This window comes from Saccopteryx bilineata, chromosome 2, assembly GCF_036850765.1.
Source record: "Saccopteryx bilineata isolate mSacBil1 chromosome 2, mSacBil1_pri_phased_curated, whole genome shotgun sequence".
Classification (NCBI taxonomy): Eukaryota; Metazoa; Chordata; class Mammalia; order Chiroptera; family Emballonuridae; genus Saccopteryx; species Saccopteryx bilineata.
Window position 1 is genome coordinate 220295134 of NC_089491.1, and position 13165 is coordinate 220308298.

At 48.7% G+C, this 13165-nt stretch overlaps 1 protein-coding gene across 10 annotated transcripts in view; it reads right to left on the reverse strand.

Annotated features, from left to right (window-relative positions):
- The window catches only part of TRPM2 (transient receptor potential cation channel subfamily M member 2), a 51476-nt gene that overhangs the window by 23392 nt on the left and 14919 nt on the right, over positions 1-13165 (reverse strand). For all 10 annotated transcript variants that reach the window (XM_066259226.1, XM_066259231.1, XM_066259228.1 and 7 more), the window contains exons 9-13: positions 12232-12432; positions 8277-8379; positions 3677-3798; positions 3085-3438; positions 424-561 (exon numbers count right to left, since the gene is read on the reverse strand). In XM_066259226.1, coding sequence (XP_066115323.1) covers positions 424-561; positions 3085-3438; positions 3677-3798; positions 8277-8379; positions 12232-12432 — 918 coding nt within the window. The remainder of the gene's footprint in view (positions 1-423; positions 562-3084; positions 3439-3676; positions 3799-8276; positions 8380-12231; positions 12433-13165) is intronic.

The following is a 13165-nucleotide window of genomic DNA, read 5'->3' on the forward strand; positions in this document are numbered from 1 at the left end:
AGCATCGGGGCCTAAGTAACAGATTATCTCCATTGAGATCCCCAATGGCCAATGGAGAGAGATGTGGCCCCTGTAGGGATAGAACTTGTTCTGCAGTCTCAATTGAACAGAATGCCCACAGCTTGTGTACTGACCCCCAGGAGCCATGTGAGCCATGAAGGATGGCTCTTCCTAACCGGCCTCCTCCCTTCACAGAGCTCCAAGAGTCTGTGTGGTTTGCCTTTCAAAAAATTCTTTTCTTGCCTAGAACCAAGCCCTCTGTTCTCAACACAGAGCATCATGAGTCCCTTCAGGTGTTGTGACACACACTGCCCTCCCTCCACAGCCGTGCACCATCTGACCTGCTATCAGCACTGGGCTTGCTGGCTAGGCTCCCTGTTGCGGCCCTGTCACTGGTCCACCCACAGCCATATATCTGGTTACCTGAGCCCAAATGATTTCTGCCAGCTCTCGGCGATTCTGGACAATGGCCCAAATGAGAAGATCACGGACCGGGTCCATGGTGAAGGTTACATGGCCTGATGAACGTTTGTATAGGGACCGGAGACTCACTCCCTGAACCTGGTGAGCAGCAGACAGTCAGAGTCTCCTCCCCCACTAAGTCCCCAGTACAATCAGAATCGCTAGGGGGCCTGGTGGGGTGAAGGTCCCAAGCACGCCCACATCTTCTCAGATCCTCTGTCCCTGGAGGGCAAGACCTGCAACCTACCTTTTCAACAACATCCTAGACAGTTTTCACGAACACTGGGATTCTAAAGCCGTAACTCTGCACACACGTAGAAATATCCAGAAAGTGGGATACCAACCAACTCCTACACCACTTGTAGACCCTGTTACACTCCAGGCATCTCAAGGTTCCTCAATCTTCCCTGATGGCATCACAGCCTTCTTTTTTTTAAATAAAGAAACATTCTAACAAAGAGTCTGTTAACAGATTCATGGCTGTGAGCTTCTCAGGGACCTACACAGTGTCTTGTAAAAGAGAAAAAGAGCAGAAAGGCATTACTGAACAGACACTGAGGTTCCGCATGAACAGGAAGGCACCTGAGCTGCAGACACACTCAACCTGCAGAGTGACATAAGAACCCAGGCTTCCTGGCCTATCAGTAAGGAAACATGTATGCAAAAGGTCTGGAGACAAATCCCAGAGGAAGAGAACACATTTCCCAGCTCACACATAACACTGCACTTTCTTTACATGGTTTTGGAAATTTCCTGAAGGCTCATCTTAATAAAAAATATCAGTTTATCTTCTTAAATTATAGACATGGTTGACTGAGAGCTTCTACTTTGGAACGTCTTATGTACTTTCCAACTGGATATGAAGAAGAATAGAACTGTGAACGTGTAAAACTGAGCCACAACCACGTCTTTCTCAGGGGTCAGGCATACTTTGGGACCATGAACAGATTTGAAAACCTGAAAGAAGTGGGTTATTTTCTAGCAGGAGGAAAAATAAAAACCCAAATCTAATCTTAGAACAGACAGAAAACCTAAACAAAGAAATCATCAGGAAAGAAAATGAGGAAGTTATAGCAACTACCCAAAGAGGCACCAGGCCCCAATGCACTCACAGGAGAGTCTGCTGAGCTTGTAAGAAGCAGTGAATTCCAGCCACATAAACTGTTCCAGAGCAGAGAAAGAAGGAAGGCTTCCCAATGGATTTTATAAAACTAACATAAAATTGGTACCCGAACCTGACAAAGAAAGCCCCCTCCCCACCGCAAATAAAACTACAATCAAAGCCTTAAACATTCTGATGCAAAAAAACTAAAAATACCGTCAACCAAATCTGGTATCATATTAAACATATCTTACACTGCAATCAAAGTGAGAGTCAAAACAGCAATAAAGACCTTTCACTATCAGGAAATAAATTTAAAGAATTCTTCAAAGTCAAAGGGCAATTCAACTTCTCAAAGCGCAACTGATAAAACTCAGCACCAAGGTTTCACTTGTAAAACCTTAATGAATCAGGCGATGAACACTCTCTAATGCAGGGGTAGTCAACCTTTTTATACCTACCACCCACTTCTGTATCTCTGTTAGTAGTAAAATTTTCTAACCACCCACTGGTTCCACAGTAATGGTGATTTATAAAGTAGGGAAGTAACTTTACTTTATAAAATTTATAAAGCAGAGTTACAGCAAGTTAAAGCATATAATAATTACTTACCAAGTACTTTATGTCAGATTTTCGCTAAGTTTGGCAGAATAAATCTTTATAAAACAACTTACTATAGTTAAATCTATCTTTTTATTTATACTTTGGTTGCTCTGCTACCACCCACCATGAAAGCTGGAACACCCACTAATGGGCGGTAGGGACCAGGTTGACTACCACTGCTCTGGTGCATACAATACACCAGCATCATAATTAACACAGACACTGCAGGATTCCCATCAAATAGGGATGAAACTAGAAACACCCTCTCCTATTGTTGCAACACACTTGCTGGGCAGCTCATGCAGGCATGGGTGGAATATTCCAACCTGGCTACACGAAAAAACAATTACACCTGGTGAGCAAAACCAGGGGTACAGGGCACAATGGAGATCATCCTCCTTGCATGACCTCTCATTTCGTTCAAAATTCTTAAAGAGTTATGGGCTGAATTATGTCCCTCCTCAAATTCATACATTGAAGCCCCAACCCCAAGTGTGACTGATTTGGAGACAGGGTCTCTAAGGAGATGGTTACAGTTAAATGAGGTCATGTGGATGGAACCCTGGCCTGATAGGATTAGAGTCCTTAAAAAGAAGAGGAAGCAACACAGAGTGCTCTCTCCCTATGTGGGTACAAGCAGAAGAAAGGCCATCTGCAAGTCAGGAAGGAATGCCTTACTTAAACCATCCCCCCTGGCTCCGTGGTCTCTGGCTTCCAGCCTCAAGAGCAGTGAGAAAATAAATGTAAGCCCTCTATCTGTTGTACTTTGTTATGGTGGCTGAGTAGGCTAAAGCAGGGAGTATATTTTCCTTTCTAATAAACATGTAAGCTCATTTTTTTTAGAGAAAGCTCTAAGTACACAGCAGTGGCCCAGCACGCAGGCCACACTAAGCAGGGACCACGTTACCAGCACGCACATTGAGCTTGATGTGGGGCACGGGCAGCAAGAGCCGCGGCCGATCGCTGGAGCGGGGCCGGGGGTATAACGGCTGTGTGAAGTCACCCAGAAGCTCCCGCAGCACCTGAGCCACATGGTGCATCTGCACGGCAGGCGCGGCGGGCGCGCAGACCACACGCTCAGGCTCCTCCGCCAGCACCTTCTGCAGCTTGCAGTGGAACAGGCAGGAGGGCTCCAGGTTCTTGTACAGGTAGAGCAGGGTGTCCCATGTGACAAACTCCTTCAGCCGCAGCCCGTTCTCCAGGAAGAGCTTCACAAACTCGGGCTTGTTGGCGATGAGGGCGGCCGTCATCATGGGGTGCAGCTCTGAAGGCTGAGGGAGAGCACCAAGAGGGGCTGTGTCTGGCCACAGCCTCCTGTAATCCTGGCCTCAACGCTTTGGATGGGGACGACTATTGTCTCCAACTTAGTGAGGAGGAAACTTGTTCGGGCCACCCTCCATCAAAAGAAAGGCTGGATCTAGACGGAGGCCATCCCGCAGGGCCCGTCCCGCTCCCATGGCATGACTTGTGTGGGCACAGTGCCCCCACCCCCCAACCAAGAGACCATACCTTCCACTGCCGCTCATCTGTGAAGATCTCACTCCGGGCAATGTCCACGCGGTTCCACGCCACTGCCAGCTTCAGCTGGTGGTCCCAGTTCTCGTGGCCAAAGTGGTCATGGCTCCTAGAGGCTGCAGGTAGGAAACACGACCCTTCAATCTGCGTCTTAAAGCCACTGCCCGTCAGCTCCTCTGCCGTCCAACAAAGCTGGAGCAGCAGGACCTGTCACCAGCCTCAGCCTCTTAGTAATTTTAATTCAGTAATTAAATTCAGTGCTCAGTTGCAAAGTCCTCCCTACCCACATGCCTTTATAAAAGCTTTTCCTTTCAATGTTAGAATTGGGAAATCTTGGGTTTTGGTCACTATGTTGCCCTCCCCCCCAGCCCCTCTGCCTAGCCCCATCTCCTGGTCAAGCCCTAAGTTTAAAGAACACAGTCTCTAGTCTGGTTTCTGAAAGGTGAGAACTTTCAGAATTAACATTCAAAAGTCACCACCACAGAGCTGTAACATTCCTTCTCTGTCTTGATTGCAAAACCACCACCTCACCATCCTAACAAATTCAATTAAAAAAAACCAAACACCACCTGACCCAGGTTGCCAGTACAAGTACAGTGTGTCCATAAAGTCATGGTGCACTTTTGACCGGTCACAGGAAAGCAACAAAAGACGATAGAAATGTTAAATCTGCACCAAATAAAAGGAAAACCCTGCCAGTTTCTGTAGGATGATATGGCAGCATGTGCGCATGCACAGATGATGATGTAACACCGTGTATACAGCAGAGCAGCCCATGGCCATGCCAGTTGAGATGTGGACGGTACAGAGGAAAGTTCAGTGTGTTCTGTGGCTTGCTAAATTCGAATCCGTGACCAAAGTGCAACGTGAATATCGGTGCACTTATAACGAAGCGCCACCACATAGGAATAACATTACTCGGTGGGATAAGCAGTTGAAGGAAACTGGCAGTTTGGTGGAGAAACCCCATTCTGGTAGGCCATCAGTCAGTGACAAGTCTGTAGAGGCTATACAAGAATCCTAAAAAATCTGTGTGTGAGCCCACATTGAACTGCACTGAATAGGTATGAAACTGGGAGAGTTTTCCTTTTATTTGGTGCAGATTTCACATTCCTATCGTCTTTTGTTGCTTTCCTGTGACTGGTCAAAAGTGCACCATGACTTTACGGACACACTGTATTTTGCCTGACTAGTTTATGTTCTCTCTTTCTGGTTTAACACTTTAAAACATGGGTTGTTGTTTAGGGAAGGGGAAAAAATAAAACTTTGACTCTTACCTCACACCACACACAAGGTTAACTGAGGTGGATCATAGACTTAAGCATAAGAGCTGTGACTGTAGAGCTGCTACACTGAACAGAAGGAAATACTGGAACTGTGGGATGGGCAAAGATGTCTCAGGGTGCAAAGAACACAAACCATAAAGGAAGAAATTGGTAAATTAAAATGCATTCAAATTTAAATCTTCTGCTCTTCAAAGATACACTGAAAGAAATATAAAAGCCAGACTATGAGCCAAAAGAAAATATCCCAGTACATCTATATGACGAAGGATTTGTATCAGAATATATCAGAAGTCTTACAATTCAAAGATAAAATGACAGAAAACCAAGTAAGCATAGACAGATGACACAAAAGACACTCCACCAAGATGGTATACAAATGGCCAAGAAGCCCAGGAAAAGATGCTCACATCATCAGTCATCAGAGAGACCACACAGAGATGCCACCTCCCACTCACTAGGATGGCTGCAGCCTAGCACCGATGATACCGCAGAGAGGTAAAACTGTACGATTTTTTGAAGATAGTTTGGCATTTTCTTATGAAGTTAAACATACACTTGCCCTAAAGCACCAAACAGTCCACTCCTAGAGGTGGACGCAAGAGAAATAAAAACAAATAGCCGTATTCATAATAGCCTCAAACTAGGAGCAACCTGCAATATCCACCAGCAGATGAATAGACAATAGACTGCCACTCATGACAGAATAGCTCTCAGCAGCTAAAAGGAACAGAGCTCTGATACATATAACAACAGAGAAGAATCTCAAAACCACAACACAGAGCCAAAGAGGCAGGACATGGAAGAACAGATAATATCTGGTTCCACTCACATGACATTCTAGAACAGGTCACTGACCTGCAGTGATAAAAAGCAGATAAACAGCCACCCAGGTGGAGTAGAGGGAAGTTTGATGACAAAGGAGCTGGAGGAAACTTTCTGGGGCAAGGAAACTCTCCTGTATCTGGGCTGTGGTAGGAACGTGGGATGTACACACCTGTTAGAATTCATCCAGCAGTAAACTTAGAATGAGGGTTACTATGTATAAACTATACCTCAATAAAGTTGATTTCTACAAAGGGTTGCCATGGAAAAGTTGTGTGTGTGTGTGTGTGTGTGTGTGTATTTTCCTATAACCACTCCAGAGGACCATCCCCTTCCTCTAAGCAACCAGTTATAACCAATTACACTGTGCTTACTTCCAGAAATAAAGTCTCTCTTTTAGACCCTCAGTGGCTCTCCTAATCTCTCTCTTTCTCACCCTGCACAGATGGAGGTACCACCCACTTTGTTCTGTGCAACACAGAGCTATGCCAAAATCATCTTGATAAATCTTTTCACTGAAGTTAACAGAACTCTACAGTGTACAAATACTGTATAGTTCAATGGCTTTTTACTGCCGTCTGCACCTGCATAACCACCACCAAGATCAAGATTGAAACATTCCAACACCCAGAGGCTCACTCGTACCCCTCTGGCTCAGCACACAGAAGGGACTACTACCATGACATTAGCTTTGCTGGCTGAACATCGACACAGCAGACTGAGAGCAGAGGCCACCAGGACTTGGTGCCCCATGTCCATGGGGTCCTTCCTGGGCCATGAGTAGGGGCCCTCCCCTCTCCTAGAGCTGTGTACTAAAGGTCAGACTCAATGTCCCCAAAGGTCCTTTGTCATGGCCTTTGAGGGCCACAGCAGCCTTGGGTTTCCCCAGACGCTAGCTGCCTGGCATCTCTCTTCTTAGTCCTTTGGCCATGTCAAAGAAGACGGCAGAGAGAAGGCAGATGCTTCCATGGCCCGTCTGTGACAGGAACACCCTGGGACCCCTGTCTGCACCAGATATGCACTTGGTGAATCACAGCTCCCTGTCCCACCCCATGCTTTCCTCTGTTGGTGCCGGGAGGGAGTGGCTCGAATTCTGTTAAACCAGCTCTTCCTGGTTCTTCTCTGTTCCAGCAAGAATCTTGCTTTCAATGGAAGTCTCTAAGTTTTGTTGTTGTTGCAGTGTGTGTTGTTTATTTTTCGTTTTTTTTTTTACAGAGACAGAGAGAGAGTCAGAGAGAGGGATAGACAAGGACAGACAGGAATGGAGAGAGATGAGAAGCATCAATCATCAGTTTTTCGTTGCGACACCTTAGTTCAGGGGTCCCCAAACTTTTTACACAGGGGGCCAGTTCACTGTCCCTCAGACCATTGGAGGGCCGGACTATAAAAAAAACTATGAACAAATCCCTATGCACACTACACATATCTTAAAGTAAAAAAACAAAATGAGAACAAATACAATATTTAAAATAAAGAACAAGTAAATTTAAGTCAACAAACTGACCAGTATTTCAGTGGGAACTATGCTCCTCTCACCGACCACCAATGAAAGAGGTGCCCCTTCCGGGAGTGCGGTGGGGGCCGGATAAATGGCTTCAGAGGGCCGCATGCGGCCCGGGGGCCATAGTTTGGGGACCCCTGCCTTAGTTGTTCATTGATTGCTTTCTCATATGAGCCTTGACCGTGGGCCTTCAGCAGATCGAGTAATCCCTTGCTCGAGCCTGTGACCTTGGGTCCAAGCTAGTGAGCTTTGCTCAAACCAGATGAGCCCGTGCTCAAGCTGGCGACCTCGGGGTCTCGAACCTGGGTCCTCGGCATCCCAGTCTGATGCTCTATGCACTGCCCCACCGCCTGGTCAGGCAAAGTCTCTAAGTTTTAACAATCTCATCAGTCAGATGAGGTTTTATGGGCAATCTCCAGTCCTTCTGTTAGTGAGAGGGGCATGGAATAGGTGAACAGAAATAAAGGTCACATTTGATACTCCACCACACAAGCTTCCCATTCAGTGTCAGAGTCTTAGCCTAGGGGCCCGTGGGAAGGACAGAAAAGCACTTGCCTCCCCTAGAAGTGGAAGAAGGGGGAAGAGGAAAGTGTTGGCCTGGAAAGAGCAGCCAAGGGGCAGAGGAGAGACCAAGGAGACTGCCCAGAGCTTGATCGTTCAGAAGGAACCTCTACTGCAGAGGAGACAGGGAGTTCAATCACGGGATCAAGTGTGCAGGGTCAGGAGTGGGACTTCTAAGGTTTTGTCTTTCTACCCTGAAATTTTATAAGAAACTATGATGACCACAAAGTGATAAATCAGTGTGAACTACACTCAGATTTCATTAAAAATGGAAAGTTGAGAAAGATGCCTGTTCCCCGACACAGCAGTCAGCACCCACCTGCCAGCTGCCCTCTGACCACTGCATCTGACCAACTAGGACTCAGGGTCCTGAGCATCCCTGTTCTGGCTTCTCCCCTTGGTCCCCACTTTGGCTGATTCTCACCTTTCAGCAAGGCCTGCAGGATGGCCACATCCACGTCCTGCTGGCCGTCCTTACCCTCCCGGAAGATAGTCAGCAGCTGCCGCTTCCGGACAATGTCCTGGATCTGCAAAAACATTCCCCAAGTGAGGTCTCAGCAACAAGTGGGCCTCCGGCCTCCTCCAGGGGCACCCAGACAATCAAGGCCCGAACATGGAGCCAGAGCCCTGGGCATGAGTCCTGCCCACCTTCATGGTTAGGGTCACCTCCTCAACTCCCCATGTGCTGGACAGTGAAGATGAAGATGCTTAAGTACCAAATATGTGATGTTTGCAAATGGTCTACTGAGTAGAAAACACAACCCAAGTGTAAAGAATGCTCACCTCGCCCATGAGGTGGTATCTGCTGAAGAGCCAGCGTAGCTTTAACTTAAGACTTCTGCCTCTGGTCCTCTCGCCGAGGCCTTGCCATTCCTCACCTCACCTGCCTACCCACCTATCTGCTTACATACCCATCCACCCATCCATGCATCCGTGCATCCATCCATCTATCCATCCAATCATCCATCTACCTACCTATCTACTCATGAATCCACATATCTATCTGTCCACTCTACTTATCTACCTACTTATATACCCTGCCTACCTATCTACCTACATGTATGTATGTATGTGTGTGTGTGTGTGTGTGTGTATATATATATATATAAAACCACACACACCCAACTTATCTTTGTACCTATGTATCTATGTCTCTATCTACCGACCATCTACCTACCACCTGTCTGTCTGTCTGTCTGCCTGTCTATTACATTGATCCCTGCTGCTACCAGTTGCTGTTCCCCATAATCCCTTCATCCTGGGGCCAGGGTTACATGTTCCACAGGTCCCTCATGGCTCTCAAAGCTTTCAGACGCCCCCCCAAGCCCCCAGACTGGTCACACCCAGCCTCCCCTGCCTTCCCTTCCTCTCCCAGTCTGCTGCTCATGTTCCAGACGATTGCTCCTCACCTACAAAGTGCCTCTCACACCCCACTTCTGCCCCTAAGATCCCAATCTTCCCCGTCCCTGAGGTCCAGCTTTCATGTCAACTCCAAAATAACTCCTGGTCTCCCTGGCCCCACCCATCCTCCAGCCAAAATGTCTTCTGAACTTAACCCAGCCTTTGGTTCACATGATAGCTATATTTTTGAAATGCAAAACTAAGCATATTGCATAAGTGCTCTAGTCCCATCCTCTGAGGTTAAGTGTCATTGTCCCTATTTGACAGACAAGAAGAGCAGCACTGAGAGAGGGCAAGTGCATCCTCCTGACCCACAGCTACTCAGTGCTGGCTGTGAGCCCCACGAGGAGACCCCTAAGGCTGGTGTCCACGTGCATCACCAGCAGCCCCAAGGGAAGAGGCTGTCCAGCTCACACTGCAGCCCAGAGCAGTCCTGACCCACACTCTGGACTTCACCAAACGGGTCACTGCTCAGGACCAGCTGGAGATCCCCTCCCTTCGAACAAGAGTGAGAGTGAAGGGTCCTCCCCTCGGCATGGCCCAAGACTGCACTGTATGAGTACCATTTTCATGGCCTTGACTCGGCAGCAGAGAGTGGACTACAACAGCCACCTTTTGACAATGGTGGGTTAGATTCAGTTCTGACAATTATCTGCATAATTTATAAACTAACTGAGGAAAGGCCTCTGGCTTTGCCCACCAATTCCCAACGGCTCCGTGGGGAGCTGAGCTGATGTGCATGGCCAGACCTCAGTGTCTTCACAAACTGACCTGACTACACAGCAAAGACAGTCTGATCGAACATCCAGTCTAACGAGGTCACCCTCAGACCACAAGAAGCACTGACAAGAACAAGTCTCTGTGCCACTACAGACACCCATCCACAGTGAGCTCACTGCCTTCTGCCCTCGCCCCACCAGGGACCAAACCCTCAGCAGCCCGCCCACACCACAGCTCCCAAAGAAAGCATCCTCCCCACACTTGGCCGCCTATGATGTGTCCCTGTGCCCTGCCCATGTGCCCTGAAGTTACACACAGCCGGGGCTAAGCTGCTCCACAGACCTGCTCTGGAAAGCATGTCAGGCACTTAAAACTGAATTTCCAGGACTTTTACACCCTGGCCCATCATTCACGGAGCTGAATAAAAGATACTGACCCTATGACTTTGCAGCCCCGACTTGTTATTGAGGAAACGAGAATCAGAAAGGTACTGAGTGCCCTCATTGAGAATCCTGCCAGGAAAGAGAAGTCAGGTGAGCTCCAGACAGCTGGCCCCCGGCGCCCAGAATGTAGCTGAGACAGCAGTTGACATGACCAGAGGAACCAGGGTGAGAGGACTCTCCCCTAAGCTTATCCAGCTGGCCACGGACTTCACGCAATGCTGAGGACTGGCCCAGACATACTCCCTCACACTTTGGGAGGCTGGGGTCATGGCTGTGAGCACATGGGGGCCCCCTGCAATCTGGATTGGGTAAACAACTGTTTCTGAGGTCCATTTCAAGTGACCCAGGGTTCCCAACTGAGCTGTACAAGTATTGGAGGAGTCCTTCCCTACAATCTAGAGTGAATACAACACCCTTACAACTTCTCCACCCATCTGCAACAATTTATCTTCCACGGTAGGGATAACAAAACAAAATAACCTTTAATGCATTTGAAAGTGAAAAGACTGAGCTTCAGGGTGGCTGTGGTCCTCAATCCTCACAGGAAATGTGGTGGGGCTGGGGAGTCCAGGGGGAGGGTCCAAACCTAGGATCTTAGGGGTGGGGTGCCCATGGGGCTCACAGCTCAGGAATGAAGAAGACTGGCAGAAAGCCTCCCCTCCCAGAGCAGCCCTCTGTCATCTAGTTCATAAGATAATGTTCCAGAAAGTCCTTAAAATCAGGAGGGCTAGCTAATATCACACTTAAAAAGGAAAAGAAAAAGATAATGAAAGAGAGCAGGCTAACTGGAATCTGGTGTCTTGGTTTGGATCCTGGGTCAGAAAGAGAACATTTGTGGGTCAATGCAAAATCCAAACGGTCTGAGTTATTTAACAGCGACGTACCAACATTTACTTCTCAGTTCTGAAAATGCACTGAGGCATGTAGGATTTTAACATCAGGAGAGGTTGGGTGAAGAGTGGAGAGACCCTCTACCTTTGCAAGTAATCTACAAATCTAAAATTTTTCTGAAGCACAAAGCACAAGAGAGAAAGCAGGCATAGGAAATGAAGCTGACCCCTGCAGCAGAGGGCTGTGCCCGTCTGTGGCAACTTTGGACCTGTCACCTATAGGTTCATGTATCAAAACCCCCTCTGTTTTCACTCAGCACATCCTGCCCAGGGAATAACTAGCTCCCTCCCAGGCCTTAAAGTCTCCCACATGCCCTGGTGACCAGGGGGGTCCCCCAAATGCTCACTAAACCTGAAGATCCCCAGGAGGCCCACACCCACTGATGCCTCTGAGAGGGCATGGAAGTACCTCCCAGATCATTACATGGTATTGGAAGCCATGCTCTGCCCGGCCAACCCCAGAATGCCTCCATTAATTTTTCCGGGAGACCTTGAATCTCCAGGCTTGGATGCTGGGCAGAACCCTGCCACCTGCTGCTGCCATCACCAAGCAGTGCACAGGCTGCCCAGATCTCATCTCTCCACCTCTCTGACCCCTCCCGACCATAGCACCAGCATCTCAGCCTTCAATCCAGCAGCTCCTCTTCCCAGAACAGCTAAACTCTCAAACCTGTCGTGTCCCAGCCCAGGCCTGAAGTTCTGCGGGCCTCAGGTTCAAGACACGCCCTTTCCTGGCAGGACAGCGTGCTGCCTCACCTGCAGGCAGGCAGCCTGCCCACCCTGGACCCTTGGCCTGCTTGGCTCGCAGCCCCATTCACATGCCCACTTCAGGCCCCTAGGGCCTCTGTGTCTGGTCCCTGTGTGTCCTGCTCCTGGCACCTGGGAGTCAGCCGCACCTGGTGACCAACATGCCTGCCTGCCTTACCTTCTTGGTCCACTCCACAATCCTGCCCTCAGTGAAGGTCTCGAACATCTCCTGGAAGAACACAGCCAGCTTCTGCTGAATCAGGGAGATGGTGATCTCGGAGATGGGCAGACTGGCCACCTGGGCGATGACGTCGGCCACACGGCCTGAGCCTTCCACCACCACACATGGGGTGCCGTGAGTGATGGCATTGTAGATGGTCTGCAAGACACAGACCACCTGTGAGCCGGGATGTAAACCCTCACCCTGCTGTCACACTTCCTGAACTGGAGAAGTCTCTGACAACACTTGACATCAGGGCTAACAGGCTATATTGCCAAATTCCCTGAAAATACTGATTACTGCATCACGTCCCCTGCTCAGGGGGGAGAGGTACCAGTCCTGACATGCTGTGGGGTGGGCACCTGACACACCAGCCCCTCCAGGCCCATCACTTAGCAACACCAGCATGAGAGGACACAAAGGCATTTCTAGAAAGAGAGGGCATTGACTGAGCCAGACACTTACTCCCTATTAAGGCCCAGGGTAAGACTATGCTCTGGACAGGAGGATGTGGCCTGGGCAGAAGAACCATGAGGAGGAATCCAAGAATGAAGTGGGTGGGGATCAGATGCATCCTGTCTCCCCAGGAAACCCCAGAGTTTCATTTTCACCTCCTGAGATTACTAAACATAAATGACATTTTCTATGTTCCTGCCCCAAATTGGCATGCTGTAATGTCCTATACATTCCTACAGCAGAGCTACCACGAACAAGGTGAACCACACACCATACAGTGGTTTCTGAATAAAGGTCCGTGGGCAGCATGTTAAATCCACTGAGGAACCTGTGTGATGTTCAGCTGCTGGTCCCTCAGGGCTGAGTATGGATGCAGAGTTGTAGAAACCCCCCACGGGTGCCCAGGGGTCCTGGAAGCAGGGGGCCATCAGCTCCA